Below are 19,425 nucleotides of genomic sequence, written 5' to 3' on the forward strand. Positions count from 1 at the left end.
AAGCAGAGGCTGGGGAAACTAAACTCTTTTATTGATAATAAATATATATGTGCTATATGGGGTGGTTATGCTGGTGGAGGTGCTGGGGGTGGTTCCCCAGGTGGTGGAGGTGGTGGCGGAGGTGGAGGTGCTGGGGGTGGTTCCCCAGATGGCGCCGGGGCTGGTTCCCCAGGTGGCGGAGGTGGAGGTGGTGGAGGCGCTGGGGGTGGTTCCCCAGATGCTGCTGGGGTTGGTGCCCCAGGTGGCGGAGGGGCCGGGGGTGGAGGTTCCCCGGCTGGCGCTGGCGGAGGGGCTGGAGGCGGTGCTGGTGGGGGTTCTGGGGGCGCCGGCGGCGGCAGCGCCAGAGTTTCCGCTGGCTGCATTGGCCCTGGGCTTGGTTCCGGGGTGATTTCTGCACTCCACGGCGGCTCCTCCATACTTCCCATCCTCGCTTCTGTGCTCCAGCGTGGCTGTTCCACATAATTTCCTTGCATCCAGGGGTTCCTGTGATCTAGGGCGTCGTCCAGTTCGCTTTCTTCGTCCAGGAGCTTGACCAGATAATCGGCCATTTCTCCCTCGCTCCGCGGCCTCTCCAGCTCTCTTTCCTTTACTTGGAACTCCTTAAACTTCCTGTGTGGGAGAGAAGCACATCAGAACGTGGGGAGGGAGGAAGGGAGAGGCGGATTTCCTATGGCATGCAGGAGTGGGTGCATGCATGTAGGGTTTTCTATGGGGTGAGCTCTGCTTCCCCTACCCCCCTGCCACAACATTCCCTCCTCTACTGATAAATACACCTGGCTTCTATTATTCAAGTTGGCTGCTTCCCCCCTTATCTGGAGCATGAGATTCTTGATCTCAGGGAGAGGAGTGTTTGGGGACTGCTTCATTATCTATCGGTTCTTCTCACAGTGTTTTTACCCTTTGAAAACAGCTCTAATGGAATGAGGGAGGTGGCTTTTGACTTGGCAATCAGCACAGGCCTGCTCCACAAAGGGGTGAATGAGAGATGATGATGCTTCACGACTGAGATACGGACCTGCACTTCCACAGCAGGCTGCTCTCTGAAATCCCATTCTTCTGCATTTTCTGACAGTGAGCCTTTCTAATAACTTTGGCTAAAATATGAGGCCACTGGTGGTATGTTTCTGTCATGTTTCTGACAGCTCCGCTAACTCCACTGCCACACTGGGTCATGAACAAGGCCCAGGACCTTTCCCAGGAAAAAAAGTAGCTACTTTAACAACAGTTGTGTTCCTAAGCATGCCAGGAACCCGTGTGGAGTAGCGTTACTGGTGAGTCAAGAGGGTCTCCGCCTAAGCCGAGGAAGGTTGCACCGGTAGAGTTAAGGGATCTGCTTTTCTAGAGAGAAATCACAAAAGATGGTGAAGAGAAGGAGGAAAAAGGGCACGTCCTCACTACAAATCTCCACTCATTTCTGGTTTGCTGGTTCTTTACTAGTTTAGAACAAATTATCATCAGTTGTATACAGCTAAGCCCAAATGGGGAGGGGGCAACAGGCCTTTAAAAGCCTGGGGGCCAAATTCCATTATGGGCAGCCTTCTGGTGGCTGCAGGCCGGGGGGGGGGGGCAGTGGCAAAATTTTGCAGAGAAACAGGTGAGATTATCACCTTTGTACAATAGGCACAGGGACTGAGGCACAACTTGGAAGCTGGCCCCTGAAGGGATCAGCCCAGAGCCTGAATGGGTCACATGGGGGAGGGGGCTTCACTACCATGACTTGGGGGGGGGGGTGACACGTACTTTTCTCCTTTACACTGAGGGGGGCTTTTTCTGGCAGGAGAGGGAGAGAAAAGAATAGAAGGAGAAAAGGAAAAAGGGAGGGAGGAAGAGAAAAGATGTTGCCCTTTTGGTGAGCAAGACGGTGGGGCGTGGGGAGGTGTGTCGTTCACGTGGTGGGAAGCTGCAATATCGCGTGAGATCTTGCTGCCTTTTTGTGGGTTCGGAAGCTGAGGAAGAGACAACAAATGGTGGTCTTGAGGAGGAAACAGGCATGGCGAGGGGAGATGTGGAAAGGGAAACACTATGGGATGGAAACTGAGGCAAGGCAAGGGGTGGTGGCAAATAGAGCAAGCAGGAAGGGGCATCCCCTGTCATGTTAAAAAATAATAATTAGGTACTTTGTTACAGGTGGGTATTGGAGATGGGCCCCAATAATGAAAAGGTGAAGTCAGTGGTGATTGGGAAGGTGAGATGAGGTTTGGCAGATCCAGGTTTCTGGTTTCTTTCTCTTAAAGGGAGCTGGACCTCCTATGGGCTTAGACTAGAAGTACTATGGAACTCCCATATTATTGTGGAAAAGGACAGGTTTTTTTAATATAAATTTTTATTAGTTTTTTTTTAACATCATTTTCAACAGTAATTAAACATACTTTTACATCTCATTCAAATCTTTGACTTCCATCAATCCTGTCTGAAAATTTTCCAATCTAATCTCTCAGTATGCATTTCTTATCTTCCCTATTACATTTCAAACTCATAACCAATATCAGGAAGAGGGCAGTTTTTAGTATGGAGGTGGGGAAACATCTGACTAGTGGCGGCTGGCGGACTCTGGACCTTTTAGGGCAACTAGGTGGGGCCTTCTGAAAGGGGTGGGGAAGGCAGCGTTTGAAATAATGCAAAACCAAGCAAACGTAAAAATGAAATAAAAAGAATATGGGACACAACCAGGTCCTTCCGGCCTATAAACATTAGACTTTACATGCATGTGCTCAGCAAATCCAGTGTGCAGGTGTCTGCTAGGGCCGTGCAGGGAGAGAGTAATCCATGCTCTTTTACGATACACAGGCTGCGCCCACTGCATTCTCATCTGAACCACCTCTGCAGTTTCCAACTTTTTGTAATAGCATTTTAAATTTGCGGAAGTGCTTTACAATTCCCCCCCCCCCTCGCCTTGCAAAGCAGGCCACAGTACAATTCTAGCAAAACATAAAGAATGATATTTTCACTTTTAACAAAACCACAGGCTTGGGGGGGGGGGAGCCTGAGATCTTACCCAAATAAAAATAGTTTTCAACTACATTTTCAAATACATTTGAAAACAAGATATCAGGAGCGGTTGGAGCAGACCCCCCACAGCCACCCTGTAATATCACTACCATGAGAAAAGCATTTTTAAAAAACTGTTCTCAATCAAGCATTAACCCTTGAGAACTTTCACTCTCGTAAAAAAGGCAGAAGCATGATATTTCAAAAGGAGCCATAGGCACTCCAACCCCCCAATGCTTCATTCCCCAAATGCAATGGTAATAAAGCTAAAGACTCACACTTTGCACACCAGTGCTTTGCCATCTTGATCCCACATACAAGCACCAAAGTTCCCTCGCTGATCAAATCAATCATAACAAAATAAAGCAGCTAAAGCTGCCTGGGCTTTTAGCAAAACATCTAAAGGCTTGTCACATGGAGGAGAGAGCAAGCTTGTTTTTTCCTGCTCCAGAGGGCAGGGCCAGAGCCAATGGATTCAAATCACAAGAAAGGCGATTCCTGCTAAACATCAGGAAGTACTTTCTGACAGTAAGAGCTGTTTGACAGTGGAACAGACTCACAAGAGAGGTGGTGGACTCTCCTCCCTTGGAGGTTTTTAAGCAGAGGTTGGGTGGCCATCTGTCATGGATGCTTAAGCTGAGCTTCCTGAACTTCAGGGGGCTGGACTAAATGGTACCATTGGGGTCCATTTAAAAAAATCCACCCTGAGAATTCACAAATGCCTTTCCTAACGCACTGTGAGCAAATGCAATCGCCAGGTTCTGCAAGCACAAAGTATAACATTTTCTACAAAAGGGACGCAGAACATTTGATTCCTAAGTATGCTAAAGGTGGGCTGGGTAAAGCAGTGGCATTTTTTAAAATCACAGGTTTTTATGTACATTTCCCTTTCTGCACGTTGTTTCCATCCTTCAATCCCCACCTGCTGGAAGGTACACAAAGAAGCCAAAACGGAGCCACCTACCAGCTGAAATAAAGACACATGCTGAGGATGGCCACAATGACAGAGATCCCGCCAAGGATCCCTGCGTTCCGGCGTTGTCTGGCAGCTGTCAGGAGGGAAAGGCAGATGTTAGTGATTCCCTCACCCAGAGGCTGAGATGTAATGGGTGATGGCATGGCTTGATCCAGGCCGAGTTAGAGGGCACCCTAGGGCACAGACCCACCGAGTCCAGCACCCTGTTCTCGCAGTGGCCAACCAAATGCCCACAGGAAGCCCACGGGAAGGACATCAGCACAACAGCCACTCTTTTCATTTGCAATTCCCAGCAAACGGTATCACGGACATACCGCCTGCAATACTTGTAGCAAATCGCCTTCATGGCTAGTGGTCACTGATATCCTCCCAGATGCGCTTCTGAGGAAGGATATGTTCTGAAACATGCAGAGTGAGGCTGGGCAACCTCGGACAGGGGGGAGAGCAAATGTGGCCCTTAGTTCTCCCCCCTCACTCATTCACCCTCCTTTGCACCCCCTCGGGTGGTTTTGCTTGTCTGGGAGGTGCCCTTGAACTCTAATAAAGCTTCTCACTTGCCTAGATGGAGGACACAGAGTGTTGAAACTAGCAGTTAGGGCCTGATTATTATTATTATTATTATTATTATTATTATTATTATTATTATTATTATTTCTGTTTATATACTGCCCTTTATCAGAAGATCCTAGGGCGGTGTACAACATTAAAAACACATTACAGAACATCAATGATCAAAACATAACACAAAACATAATGGCAGACGGTCTAATAGTAAAATAATCATAATAATAAATAAATCCTATTCCAAGCATCTGGAGTTCCCCCTTCTTTTCTCCAGGTGGGTGGGGCTTTCCCAGTTTTGTGGTTAGTTTTTTGCACAATACCCCACAGGCTACTTATCAAAATCTATATACTAATGCTTACTCAAGCAAAAAGACCTCTAAGTGGTTTACCTATACATGATGTTAGAACATCTTCTAGAGAGCTGGTTCCCAAGCTTCCCTGCCTCACGGACTGGACCACTTGAAATTTTTCCAGCATCTTGGTGGAACACTTAATCCTTCCCACCCCCGCCTGTCGCAGCCATTGTGATGTGCTGTGTTAAATGCTGTAAGGTTTTCACTAGTATTTTTACAGACAGGCTGCAGACCTCCTGAACAAAGGCCATGGAAAGACAGGTGGTCCAGGTGCCACAGTTTGGGAATCCCTGTTCTAGGGAGATACTCCCATCCCAAAATGATTGCAGCTGCTGTTATCGGCAGATGTTAAAACAAATGGGCACAGCTTGGGGGCACAGCCAGATATTCCCTCAGACATTCATTGTATCCACTTAGAACGAGGCTGTGTGCTCTGCAGTCAGTCCACTCCCGCCATTGGTATGTGAAGCCGTGTACATACAGCGTTGTAAGCCAGTAAAATGTACTCAGCCTGAATGAAAAGAGCTTTGCTGGCAGCAGTCCTAAGCAAACTGGACACCATGAGTCTTATTTTGAGTAAACATGGATAGGATTGTGCTGTTAGTTTTAGCTCGCCTGTGTGTCTCCCCAGAAAAATTAATAATAATTACAATTATAATAAAATATTTGTTAGTCGCTTGTTACCCAAAGGTCTCCAAATGACATTATTATTATTATATGTATTTATATCCCACCTTTCTTCCAAGATGGGATTCAAGGTGGCTTCAGACATTTTAAAACATCATGATGTAAAGAAAGTAATAATGACAAACTAGTAAAAAACAACACATTTACACAGAAGCAGCCATTAAAATGCAATTTGCCCTGACAGTTGTCAGCATAATCTTCACTCTATTTTTCAAAGGACTTACAACTCTGTTAGAAACAAATAGATATATTGCACCATAAAACAGAACAAAAAACAACAACCCCTGTAACAGCCACTGTGGCTTTGGCAGCATACTAATAACAAACAATATACGGTAATCTTAGACTATCAAGAGCCTTGGGAGGGGGCAAGATAAGTCTTTACCTCACATGCCATTGTAAAGATGTCAGTGAAGGCATCAGGTGGACCTTGCTAGGGAGCTCATTCCTCAGACAGGGGGCCACAGCTGAAAAGGCCCTCTCCCTTGTCACCACCCCCTGAGCCTCCCTCAGAGGGGGGGACCTGGAGAGGCACCTGAGATGTAGTTTTAAGGGTCCAAATAGGTTCATATTGGGGCAAGGAGTGTTGCAGAAGGCATTGGGATCCTGAGCCAGAAAGGGCTTTAAAGCTCAAAAACAGTTATCCCTGTCCAGATAGAAGTTGTAAATGGGCACTGGCCCAAGCTGACAGAAGGCATTCTGTCCCACTGAGGCCGCCTGTTACCTCAAGTGAGCCCAGGAGAACCCCCAAACCACAAAGTGGCTCCTTCAGAAGGATAGTGACCCAATCTAGAGCAATCTGCACACACTCAACTGGTCACCACCAACAGCATCTCAGTCTTGTCTGGATTAAGCTTCAGTGTATTGGCCCTCATCCAGTCCATTATTGCAACCAAGCACAGATACAGCAGACTGAGCGCACATATCAGGCACAACATGGCACAGACATGTGTGAGGAAAGACATTTGTTTTTGCCATCCGTGATGTCTCAGGCGCTGTCCAACAGGTGCCTGCGACAAGAAGTCTCTGCTTGCCAAGGGAAGGAGAATATTATTTATGCCACAGACTCACAATGGCTCGACAGTCATTCTCTCTCCCCAGGACACCCTGGTTCTGCAAGAGGGGCTAATGCAAGAGCATTGACAGCTCCTCCATCAAATTCCAGTTCCCAAGGTCCTTTTGGGGCGGGGGCAGAGGGGAACCATGACAATTACACAGGAATGGTTTGTAGTACAGATGCTGCCCTTGTGATACAGGCCCTCCCTGAAAAGAGACATGTTCACTTTGAAGAAAAACGTGCAACCAGTGAGCAGGAGTTGCCTTCACTTATGCTATATAAGCTAATTGCCACGAAACTGTGCTCATCCTTACCATCAACAGCATGGTAGTAGCAGGTGTGGTTATTATAACAGCATTTCTTCTGCTGGCACTGGTGAGGGTAGAAACTTTCTGCTTCGCCACCACATTTTTTCTGAAAGGAAGAGTCCTGTTGGCATGCTAGAAAAGAGACGGAGATTCGTTCAAGCAACCAGTTTTAAAGTTGCTTCTGTCCTGCCACCTCTCACAAATAAATGACCTACAGCTCCACCACACTGGTAAACTGGGACTCCCCCATAATTCCCATGACAATAAATAAGCAATAAATCTCCTTCACCGGAGGTTTTTAAGCAGAGGTTGGGTGGCCATCTGTCATGGATGATTCCTGCATTGCAGCGAGTTAGTCCTTTCCAACTCTACAATTCTATGATTCCATGAATGCCATGTGTGCAGCACACAAAAAATGCACCCAAGTTCAGCATTCAATACACATGTTCACACAGTGTGGGCAAATCAGGATGAACGTTCAATAAATGAATCACCCGGAGGATCCCACAATAATATGTTAAATAATTTGCCAATTCCTTTCCTGACACCCAGCGTCAGCTGCCTGAGGTGATTGCCTCACTCTTTCTATTGAGAGGGCCAACCCTGCTGGATATGCAGAAAGAAGGCATTCAGCCTCCTCAGTCAGGAGTGGGGAACCTTTGGCCCTCCCATTGGCCCCAGTAAGTACAGCCAGTGGGTAGGGATGATGAGAGTTGGAGTCCCCATATTTCATCACAGAAACACGAAGCTGCCAAGCAGGGCCTTTACAATCACACCACACAAAATTGGTTCTGAATGTGAAATTTGAGTATCCTGAAAGCATCAGGCTTGGCTACAACTGGAACAAATTGAATCGGTGCCAAGCCTTTCGTTCAGGGGTCAGCAACCTTTTCTAGCCGTGGGCCAGTCCACCATCCCTCAGACCATGTGGTGGGCCGGACTATATTTTGAAGGGAAAAAATGAACAAATTCCTATGCCCCACAAATTACCCAGAGATGCATTTTAAATAAAAGCACACATTCTACTCATGTAAAAACACGCTGATTCCCGGACCGTCCGTGGGCTGGATTGAGAAGGTGATTGAGCCACATCCGGCCCATGGGCCTTAGGTTGCCAATCCCTGCTTTAGTTCTTAAGGCTGTGAAGGGAAGCTTCGGAAAGTGCGGGCAAGACAAAGGGGGGGCATTGTAAGCCGGGGGGGACGGGACACCTGTGGCTTTCCTGCTGCTGTTGGACTCCAACTCCCATCAGCCCCTGCCAGCCTGGTCAATTGTCCAGGGGACGATGGGACACATTTGGAGGGACACAAATTCTTCAACCGCTTGCTTTTAAGTGTTGGACTTCTTGAGGCTGTGGTTCTTGTTGTTGCCTCAGGAGGGAGCCCCTTGATCTCTCTCTTTTTTGAGAGCAGCACTTCAGGGTTAGAAGAAAGGAAGGGAGATACAGGAGGAAGCGAAAGAAGAAGCACTTTTACTCACTGAGAGGCTTGAGGAAATTCCCACTAGTACCTGCTGGAAGGAAGAGGGCAAAATCAGAGTTTGAATGGAAGGCAACGGCAAACACAACCACCACCAATGATCCCACCACCACCACCTGCCAGATCCTCTTGCAACATCCCACTTAGAAGCCTAAAACTTTGGCATGAAGCGGTACAGAAATTAACAAATGAATGGCAAAAGAAACTAGCATTGATCCCAGCCTGGGGGACTGAGGGAGGCGGGTTCCTCCACATACCTTCTAGGACCAGCACTAGACAAAGAAGAAAAGCCAGACCAGGCTGGCTCATATCTCATATCTCTCTCCTTTTGGGGACGCCAGTTCCATGTGGCAGGGGGTGGGCCTGAGCCATGAGGCTGCCTGCGACATGAACGGTGTCAGAATTGCAGAGAAGTGTCATAGAACCCGGGAGTTCTAGAGTATTCGTACACCTAGCAACCAGGAAGCTGGGGGTCTGGGGTAGGAGGAGGATCAGGATCCTGTCCGTTCGTTTTTCTTAAAACATCTGGTTGGCCACCGGGAGAACAAGATGCCAGGCTAGATGCTCCACTGGCCTGATCCTGTTCCTATCCAGCCCTCCCAATAATAGAATCCTGAGGAAGAGCACACGAGAGCTCCCCTGAAATTGGGGAGATCTCGCCCACAATGGGTGCCATTGCTAGCGCTGCTTCTCTGCCAGTGGCGGAGGCAATAGGGTGGGCGAGGCAGGCAGCAGTGGCGAGGCAGGCAGGCAGTTCCTATTTCAAAATGGAATGTGCCACCCCTCCTCACAGAGCTACAATTCCCAGCACCCCAAACAAGCTACGGTTCCCAGTATCCCTTGGGAGAAGTCAGGTGCTTTAAATGTACGGTGTGCGCACAGCCTTAGTGTAGCAGGTAATGCTGGGGCAGATGAGCCAAAGTTTTGAGTCACTTTAGGGTGCCCTATGTTCATAAAAGGAGCAAGAGGATAAAGCAAAGACATGAGGGCAAGGTGGGATTGAAAGAGAAAGGAGAGAAGCAGAACCGCATACAGTGGTACCTTGGGTTAAAAACTTAATTTGTTCCGGAGGTCCATTCTTAACCTGAAACTGTTCTTAACCGGAAGCACCACTTTAGCTAATGGGGCCTCCTGCTGCCGCCGCACAATTTCTGCTCTCATCCTGAAGCAAAGTTCGTAACCCGAGGTACTAATTCTGGGTTAGCGGAGTCTGTAACCTGAAGAGTCTGTAACCCAAGGTACCACTTACAGTATATGCTCAGGGAGTGAGTTCAATACACAAGGAAACAACAGTGGAGAATGGGTGAGCTGTTTAAGGAAGCAGGAGACGTTTGCCCAGCAGAGGGCAGCAGAATTCAAGGAGCACAGCTCTGCCACTGAGCTGCAGCCATCCTCACTGCAAGCTCATCCAAAGGAAACAACCTTCTAGTACTTCACCAAAACATGCCACCACTCTGGAAAGTGGGAAGCGTTTTAGGGGACATCTGTTTGTGTTGAGCAGTGGGATGCAGGCAAGTACCTAGCGAGACAGCACCGATTCTGGAATGTGGCAATATCCTGCCCCCTGCCTCCCAAATAGTAAATTAGACCCTCCATCTAGTCAGCTGCAAAACCTAGATTTTTGTCTCCTTTCCTGGACATTATTCAAGTCTGTTCTTCTTTTACCTGGGCATGCAGTGTGTCCTTGCCCACTGGTCCATGTAGCTCAGTATTGTTGATTCTGACTGGCAACTGCTCTCCAGGGTGTCAGGCAGGAGTTTTTCTCTGGAGGAGATGGGAGATGGATGTTGGGATCTTTTGCATGTGAAATGACCAGGTTTTATTGATTCAGGGGCAAGGTCACTCAGTTAATTCTGGATCAACTCAAACTATGCCAGCCTCTGTTAGCTGCCTGGATGCGGATTTGCCAATAAGTGGTGCTCTGGAAGGGACGGGTGGGAGAGCCTCCATTTTGAATCACCTTGATTGCCGCTGTAAATAAAAACGATTAAATCTGATTGCAAATAAAAAATGATTGTGCTGGCTACATACACCTTGACTTTTGCTGGCAAAAGGACCAGTTAAACTGCACTCATAAGTGGTTTGAAAACCAGCATTTTAAAACTTGATTAGCAGTTTGGCTTGTGTGTCGTTCTCCTGCAACCCGGTCTTTCTTGAAATGTGTCCTTTGATGCTTTCATTACTTTGTCCTGCTATCTTCAGTTACACACACACACACACACACACACACACACACACACACCCTCTTGCTCGTGGCTTTTCATCAACAGACAAGCCAATTGTTGCATTCATGGGCTGGGACTGAGGGGGAACCGTCCTTGCTCCCCACCCTAGCGGGAAGCCATCTTACAAATTCCCGGCCACTCGTGGCTCCGCCGTTCCTGGCGCCCAGCAGCGTGGAAGGACAATCTAATCAAGGGTTATTAAATGCAGATACAACCCCCCCCCACCCGGGCTCAGGCTATAAAATCTGGAGCCTTCACGTTTATTGGGAACTGAGGTCATGGCTGCGCTGCCCCAGGGGAAATGATGGGAAACAGCGATTTCCTACCCTGCTGTTCTTTGCAGATGCTCTCCCACATCCTATCCTGAAATGCTCCAGTATCCCTTGCAACTCCCCGTGCCCCACATTTAAAAGCACGTGATCTCCCCCAAAGAATCCTAGGAAATGTAGTTTGTTAAGGGTGCTGTGGGTTGTAGCTCTGCAAGCGGGAAACTACAGTTCCCAGGATTCTTTGGGCAGGGGTCATGTGCTTTAAATGTATGGTGTGGATCTGCCCATGGTCCTGGAATTAGAATAGATGGAGTAGAGGTGGCATCAAGACTTGGGGCTCAGCCACACTTTTCTGCTTGTCCTGCGCCCAAAAATCAAGGAGGAGCCAAACGGTTTTGCATTTGCCCCACAGCTTTCCCTTGGAAAACTGCTGGTTTTCCCACCTAGGGGAAAGCTGCAGGGCAAATGGAGGTACAGATGAGCCCCACTCGCGGTGGGATTAGAGGTTACTTCAACCTCAGTACATTCTTCTGCAACATGGAATTACAGATACTTGTTGAGCAACTGAATGAGATTTAGGAAACTAAAAATGCATCATTATAATGCTAACAGTTTAGCAAAAATGTTTTGTTTGGGGGGAATAGTTAAGGAGGGGGGGTTATATAATTAAGCATGGTGTGGAAAAAATGAATTGAGCCTTTGTCCTCTCCCAAAATACTAAGAATTGAGGTCACTCAATGAAATTGAGGAACAGTAGACAGCAATGCAAGTTGCTGGAGGGAGGCAACAGCCGGGAAGGAATATTGCCCTCATGCCTTGCTTGTTGGCTTCCTGGAAGCATCTGATTGGCTACTGTGGGAAACCGAACTGTGGGTTTAGTCAGGGCTGGGGAACCTGTGGCCCTCCAGATGTTTTTGGATTCCAGCTTCCATCATCCCCGACCACTGGCAATGCTTCCTGGGGTTACTGACAGCTGGAGCCCAACTTGTGCTGACCATTGCTTTGGCAAACGGCAACTTTATATTTACTTATTTATTTGCTTTTGCACTCAATTTATGTATTTATTAGCTTTTGCCCTCTTTTAAACTGGCGCAGTCACAGGTTTTGGGCACTAGAGGTCGCCAACCCCTTTTTGGAGGAAAAAGATGAGCAGTTATTTCTAAAATTGAGATCCCTCAGTTTACCTGATGTTACCAGGCACCTCTCCCAGCCCCACATAGGCACCTCTCCCAGCCCCACATCTTTCTTAGATGCATAGAAATTTGGCAACTGCAGCATCTCTCATTGGTAGGAGATAAACAGCGACTTTAGGTTACTCTTGTGAAAGACAGAAGGGACCCTCCAGTCTGGCTGGGTGTTGCTGTTTGTGGGCATAGCCTTCAACATATAATTAAGGCCGCATTGACACAATACATTTCGATGCGGCTTCTTTAAACAGTCATGGCGTCCCCCAAAGGATTCTGGGAGCTGCAGTTCTTCAAAGGGCTCTGAGAGTTAGGAGGCCCCCATGCATTCCCTTTGCAGAGCTACAATCCTTAAAGTGGAAGGATAATGGCCTACTCACTGTGGGAACCAAAGTGTTTGGCTGGTTGTTGACTAGAGGGAGGGATCTCTGCAGAACACTCAGCAAAGAAGAAGCAATATAAAGAGCTCCAGCCTTTTCCATTGAGTTATGTAAGGGTTGCTCCACGTTGCCCTGAAAACCTCAAGCACCCTCCTCTGTTTTTCAGGGTAAGTAGTAGCTCCGTTTCCTAAAAAACTCTGAAAAAGCAATGTGTTTTAAAAGACTACCTCATGATCATTTCTTTGGGTAAGGCTTATAAGAGAGAGAGAAAGGGCTCTCAGCAACAGGAAGGTCCAGTTCTGCCTCAGTGGGGTTATACTGGTAATAAACTCAACTTTTCCCACTTTCTGTCTGTCGGTGCAAAATATGGACAATTGGAATCAGATTTCCAGTACACACTTCTACTCAGAAGTAAGACTCATTCAGTTTAATGGGGCTGCCTCCTAGACAAATCCAAAGAGTATTGGATCGTAACCTCAGGCTGCATTCCTTAACCCACTTACCTTGGAGTAAAGTAGGATTTACTTCTGAGTAGACATGATGACTTGCTCTGTGAGTTGCCCATGCTTTAGCCCCATTTGTTTCAATGGGACAAAAGTGTGACTGACTTAGAGTCCTGTATGCATTTACCTGCAAGCTCCTACCCACCTAGCAGTTCAAAAGCACATCAAAGTGCAAGTAGATAAATAGGTACCACTCCGGCGGGAAGGTGAATGGTGTTTTTGTGTGCTGCTCTGGTTCGCCAGAAGCGGCTTAGTCATGCTGGCCACATGACCCGTAAAGCTGTTTGTGGACAAACGCCGGCTCCCTCGGCCAGTAAAGCGAGATGAGCGCCACAACCCCAGAGTTGTCCAAAACTGGACTTAACAGTCAGGGGTCCCTTTACCTTTACCTTTACGTCTGGCTGAATTAAGTGGCACTTACTCATGAGTAGACATTTATGAGTGTGTTATTAGTCTGCATAGAAGTCACAGGACTTTTACCATTGAGATGCCAGCAACATCTGACACTGCTCTGCAGTGCACCCTTACACACTGCATTGCAGTGCAGAATTACAGATCTACCGTAATTACAGACCATGGTGGGGGGAATCAAAATCAACACAATCTCATTGCAAATCGAAATCTAGCACATCAGGGAGAAAGTATCTATTGCAGTCCTTTGTCAGCCTGTGGTCATTTTCTAATTGGCAGATAGTTTTTAACATAGGGGAACGTTCAGAAATGTGACTGCCTTCGTGAGGTCTGGAGTGGTGCAGTTCATTCTGCTACATCAGCACTGTGCCAACTCATTCACTTGCAGGAATAAGTCAGTCCTAGGAATAGGGCTTCCAAAGCAAAGGTGGTTCTTTTTCCAAATACTTCATGTAGTAGTTGTTGTTTGTTAGTTAGTTGCACTTATTAGTTGGGTTGCTTTACAAAAAGTAACCCAGAGCAACTTTTAAAAATGGTGCACACATTAAAACCAACAAAAAGCTAAAAACATGTTCATATTTATAAAAAAAGTCAGGACTAACACATCCCACCTACCCACTAAAAGAGACCTCAGATAATTAAAGGCCAAAGAAAGGTCTGGTGGAAGACACATGCTTTTGTTTGGCACTTAAAAATAAACAGTGAAGGTGCCAGGTATGCTTCCCTGGAGAGAGTGTTCTGCACGTGGGGAGCCACCACTGAGAAGGCCCGTTCTTGTGTCAGCACCCTCTACAGCTTCCTTGGAGGAGGCACACAGAGAAGGGCCTTGGGTAATGAATGCAGTGACTGAGTTGGTTCATGTGGAGAGAGGCGGTTCTTGAAGTACTGGAGTCCTGAGCCCCGTAAGGTTTTATAGGTCGAAACCAGCACCTTATGAAATCTGTGGCTATAGATCTGTATGCCTGGAACTGAAGCTCGGGGGTAGAGCACATCCTTTGCACATAGAAAATCCCCGGCATCTCCAGATGAAAAACAAAATTCAGTGAGCAGGTGTTGGGGAAGACCTCTTTGCTTGAGAAGCTGGAGAGCTGCTCCCGCCGTCAGAGTAGACAATAATGGCTACGAAGCAGCATCCTATAACCACACCAACACTTTATGTAGCTAGTGTGCATGGGAAGTCCTAGTCCTCCCTAGCAGGTGGGGAGCTATGTCTTTCAGCCCACACTTAGCCACTGCTGATGCCACCCATGCTTAAGGCTTAAAAGGGGGCATCTTCCCTGTGCCTGGGTCCTCCAGGCCTCGAGGGCTGAACTCCCTATCGTTCCTTGCGGCCGGGACTTGGCTTTTTGCTCCCGCCGTGATGGCCTCACACCCTCCGGTTGGGACAGACGACAAGCCGCTGTGATGAAAACAGGAGGTCGCGGCCACGATCGTCCTGTCTGAATCAACCACAAACCCACCGGGGCCCTCTAAGTAGAGTCACAGCAAAGAGGGAACACCCTGCGACCAGGCACCGGCCCAGGAGGACGGGGGAAAATGCAAACAAAACCATTGTGGATTGGGTGGTTTACAGATGCCGTTCCAACCCAAGGGGAGCGGAGCAGAACGGGAGCGGAGCGCTACTTGTTGTGAAGCAACTGTGTTGTTGTTGTTGTTGTTGTGGGGAGTGAGATAGTCCTGCGGCTGAACCGTCAGAGTTACGTTAACCGGCATTCACGCAAATGTAAAGTTTGCCATTGTCTAGAAGCAGGCTAACATTTAAAACACACACACACACATACACCCTTGGCTTGGTGGCCAAAAGCAGGAGGGGGAAAAGGGCTGGTTCAATCCCGGCCTAATGGGCCAGAATGAAGGTGGCCGGGAGCCAGGACTCCTGGGTCCTCTGGAGAGCCGGGAGTGGTGGTGGTGGTGGTTGAGAAGCTGCCGAAGGGGAGCAGGATCACAGCTCTGTCTGAGGGAGGGAGGAGAGGATGGTAGGGAGTAGGACAGGAATTGGCTCTGCTTCCCCCTCAAGTAGGCTGCCTCCCAAACCTCAGACTGGGCAAGAGTTCAGAGTGAGCGAGGAATGGAACAGCGGAGGCTTAGCTTGTCTGATGGTGCTGGAGGTATGGCTGGCCAGCTCCAAGGGAGGGAAAAGCCTGGAGCCCTTTGTAGGGGGGATGCCTCGGAGAGCTCACGGAGGCAGCTGGTTCAAAGTCGGAATGTGCTGGCTTGGGCCAAATTCTCTGAAAAGGGACCTACAGAGTGCAGAAGGGATACACCCTTTTGTTAGGAGCCCTTTGACTCTTTTACTCTCTTCCCCACTTCACTTCCTCCAGCCACCCCTCAGACCTTCCTTCAAGGCTTGCAAAGAAGGTTCTTGGGATTCTGTGGCCAAAAAGCGGGAGCAAGGGATTCTGGGAGCTGGGGTTCCTGGCTTTTCCAGGAGTAGGGAGGTTTGTAGGTTGAGCTGGGCTGGTGCTGCTGAGAAATGTAGCGTGAAACCGGCGCAGCGGAAGTGACGGAATTAGGCAAAGCCTACTGGCACCTGTCAGAATCTTGCACCAAATAATTTGCAGCTCCTGGCAGAAGTCAATGAGGAAGTAGGGGAAATGATCCCAGGGTTCTGCAACAGCTGATGAGCTAAATTTCCAAACTTCTCTGTTTCAGAATATAATCCTTGCTGCTGCACACTTATCTGTCGTATTGCATGCACCTCTTCCTCCTTTTCAAAAATACGCTACCTTGTCTTCATTGCAGCCTCTTGAGCTATGCCACTATTATACCTATTTTACAGATGGGGCACAATTGGCACTTTTTTGCAGCTGCTTCCATCAGAGCAGGTTTCTTACTCTGTGAGTATGCAGCAGGGAACCAGTGGTAGTTTTCCAGCACAAGTATGTGGAGCAAAAACCTATGTGCCAGGTTGATGCATGTTTATTTCTGCAGAGAATTGTGGAGAGACCCTCCGTGGGATTTGAACCCAGGACCACCATGCCCGCTCTGGCTCTCTTGTCACCCAGTAGCTTTTAGCACCCATGGCCTTAGGGAGGGCTTATCTCCTTTGTGATATGCATTCAGGACTGGGCTTACTGTTGGGTCACATGGCTACACTGGGGGCTGATGTGATGATACCTATTGGGCGAGAGACAAGGAGGCCAACATTTGGTGAAGCCAAAGTCAATGGCAAGCAGAGCCAACTAATTCACATTTTCTCCCTGTCCTCCTGTTGGCTGAATTCTGCAAGGGCGGCACTGAGGCTGAGGAAAGGGCTGCTAGGGGCTAGTGGCACCCTCCAGGCTAGTGGTAAGTTGTGGGCTGGCTGGCCGAAGACTAGTGGGACAGTGCCTTCACTGCATGAATATCTCTCTGGGGTTCCAGGAACAGCTGGAAGAAGCCACCTCTTTGACATGAATTGGAGGTCGGGGGGGGGGGGGCTTCAGTTGCTAGGTAACAGCAAAGAGCCTCTATTCCCCTAGAGCCAGAAGCCAAAAGGCAGCTCTTTGTGGGTTGCCTAGCAACCAATGGGCCTACTCCCCAACCACTTTTCGGCTGGGACCATGCTGCTATGCGGGTGTGTGTAGCCGTAGGAACAGTGACTGACGGCAGGCCCGGCCTCAGTGCTTGGCATTAGGGAAGCGTCTGCTAGGGACCAGCACCAACTGGAGCCTCGGCAATTGCCTTGGCAGCAAGGAAGGGAAGCAACTATTTGCTCACCCTCTGGGCCCATCTCCACCATGGGGCGATAGCAAGCAGGAGGAGCCGCAGCTGCCAGCCATTCAACCTCCCTCCCTTCTGTTTCTGGGCCCAAGCCGCCAATATGGGGTGGTGGAGGCAAGCTGCGTTGAGGAGGAGGACCCACAAAAGCCTAGAACCAGCCCTGGGTGATTGACAATCCCCCTTCTTTGGAGTTAGGAGAAGGGGAGGATGGAAGATGGAGCAGGACGAGCTTAGAGCATAAAGGGAACAAGCTCAGTGCATCAGAGAAGGGCATGGATACGTGACGGGAGGGAATGAATGCACTGACTAGGGGCTGGCCTTGTGGGTACAGATATCCCCCTCCCCTTCCCTCCTTTGAGACAGAAATTAATTCCTTCGGAGCCTTCTGTTTGAAATCCTAAACTGACGGAATGTTTGTGGCATCCAAAAGAGCTTGCCTTCAGCATTGCAGGACTCTGGCTGGCTTTTGATGTTCACAGCCCGGGTTGTTCCTGGGGTGTGTTGGCACGTCTCTGTACCCCTGCCTCCCCCAAGAAGCTGCTCCCCACCCACCCACTCACTCCCAAGTCTGTTTTAAGACTTTGGGGGGGGGGGCTTCGTGCAGCGCAGTGCTTATTTTCATCTGTCAAAATGCGGAAGGGTCTTTCACCAGACATCTGGCAGCATCTGCTGCTGAATACCTCGTCTTGCTGAAGAATAGGGAGAGTTGCCACACACACACACACACGGGAGCCTCCCACCATGGCTGTTTCAGCTCCGTCACCTGCTAGCTAAGAACTTTTCCGTCTCAGCGCAAAAAATGACACGGACTCGCTGGAACGACTCATCCGCCCCATGAGCGCAGCAACCTCAAGAGTCTAACCGCCGTGCCCAAAAAGTGACCCCACCCCTGGCAACGCGTCCCGGATTCCCCTGGAATGTCTAGACGCCAGTCCGGACAAGAAGCCAGCCTTCCTTTCGCACGGGATTCCCTGTCGCGCAGGAGCCAAAACCAGGCTGGCAATGGGGACTTGGAACATGGCAGAAGGGGTTGCTATTCTGTTTTGTTTTTTTTCCTTTTTGGCCGGGGGATTCCCTGAAGGCTGCTATAAAGCAAAAGGAATGAAGTCACGTCCTTTGAGGCTGGCTCAAAGGTCATGCACACTGTCAGGCTTCCGTGCTGTGGCTTCTTCCCCTGGGCTCTAGTACACAACACAAGAGGATGCAATAGCGTCATCAATAACAATGACAACCGTAATAATTACTATTAATATAGAACCGTGAAGTACTCTTTGCAGAGGGCACGGAGGAGCTTACAATCTAAAATTCAGCACAGAGGTGGGGAAGGGAACTGTGGCAAGGGTAATTAGGGAAAGTTGTATGCACCTGAGGTTTGGTGGCAGGTTACAGTTGGTTACAGTAAAATGTGAAAAATAGGAATTGCGCCAAAGGAGTTGTGCCAGGTTCAGGACACTGGGCCAGCTTCTGTTTCCAGTGCTGTGCTTAATTACGGAAATATGCTGGGAATTGATAAGAAATAGCATCAGAACATATGCAGAGCGTGCTTTCCTTGACAGCTAGGTCAATACTGGCACCCACAGGCACATCTGAAGGCCTCCAGGCTGACCATTCTTGGCTGTGAGTCCTGGAAGACCTGCTTTCTGCCTTGCAGGCCGTTTCCCACCTGGCCTGGGAGGGCGGATCCCTGACTGACTCCAACTACAAAAGCAGAAACTGCTGTACCGACTTTGGGGTTGGGATGTTGTTTAGAGGGGGTTCTGTTGGGTGGGTGGGGGTTGTTGCTGTTATGGATATAGATATATATCTTTAGATTTTATGATTTATGTGGAAATGGTTTAATTTGGCTGTGTACTTTTTGATGTTTTGTTTATTGTTTAGGACTAGTTTTGCTAAGTTTGTAATGGTATTTTTGTTTCATGCTGTAAGCCACCTTGAGCATGGTTTAACTATGGAAAGGAGGCATGCAAATACTGTATAATTATGGATGGATGGATGGATGGATGGATGGATGTGAGCAACCACAGGGGGAGCCCTTGAAGCAAAGTGAGGAGGCAGTTGTACATGGCTGTACATGTTTATTTGAAGCTGCTCCCCATACAGTTCAGGTAACTTTTGAGCATTACAAACTAAGGACTGTCCCAGACCTTCTCCCCAGGCCACATCCGTTGCCCCCTGGCCAGTTCTGCTCTGCACCATCCTTGCGTACATTTACCTGACTGGGATAACGCCTCTTTCTTGCCCGTATGGAAGGTGAAAAGAGGTATGTAACCATCAGTCTTTTATGTGGCTGGAATGTAGCTTTTGTCCCTGCCTTCACCACCTACATTGGCATGTGGTCCC

At 48.6% G+C, this 19,425-nt stretch overlaps 2 protein-coding genes and 1 long non-coding RNA gene across 6 annotated transcripts in view; 2 read left to right on the forward strand and 1 right to left on the reverse strand.

Annotated features, from left to right (window-relative positions):
- Positions 1 to 10: 10 nt before the first annotated feature.
- On the reverse strand, positions 11 to 8,823 carry LOC309516689 (uncharacterized protein). 2 transcript variants are annotated; one of them, XM_082195475.1, is made up of 5 exons: positions 8,669 to 8,823; positions 8,413 to 8,442; positions 6,940 to 7,065; positions 3,953 to 4,037; positions 11 to 609 (listed from the first exon to the last, which is right to left on the reverse strand). In XM_082195475.1, exons 1-5 carry the CDS (start codon positions 8,718 to 8,720, stop codon positions 66 to 68), a joined length of 837 nt encoding a protein of 278 aa, XP_082051601.1. In that variant the 5' UTR covers positions 8,721 to 8,823; the 3' UTR covers positions 11 to 65. The 2 variants fall into 2 exon arrangements, with proteins under 2 accessions (XP_082051601.1, XP_082051600.1); XM_082195474.1 differs by having other exon boundaries at positions 8,413 to 8,445.
- Positions 8,824 to 8,866: 43 nt separating this feature from the next.
- The window catches only part of IL11 (interleukin 11), a 68,676-nt gene continuing 58,117 nt past the window's right edge, over positions 8,867 to 19,425 (forward strand). For 2 of the 3 annotated variants that reach the window (XM_082195477.1, XM_082195478.1), the window contains exon 1: positions 12,097 to 12,636. The gene's annotated coding sequence lies outside the window, so the exon portion shown is untranslated. Of the gene's footprint in view, positions 8,891 to 9,349; positions 9,405 to 12,096; positions 12,637 to 19,425 lie in introns of those variants that run through there. The other variant, XM_082195479.1, reaches the window with a different exon arrangement.
- On the forward strand, positions 16,459 to 18,325 carry LOC309516669. Its single transcript, XR_014212965.1, has 2 exons — positions 16,459 to 16,671; positions 17,690 to 18,325. It is a non-coding gene; the product is annotated as an uncharacterized lncRNA (long non-coding RNA).

Source organism: Podarcis vaucheri (assembly GCF_965113315.1).
Source record: "Podarcis vaucheri genome assembly, chromosome: 13".
NCBI classification, from domain to species: Eukaryota; Metazoa; Chordata; class Lepidosauria; order Squamata; family Lacertidae; genus Podarcis; species Podarcis vaucheri.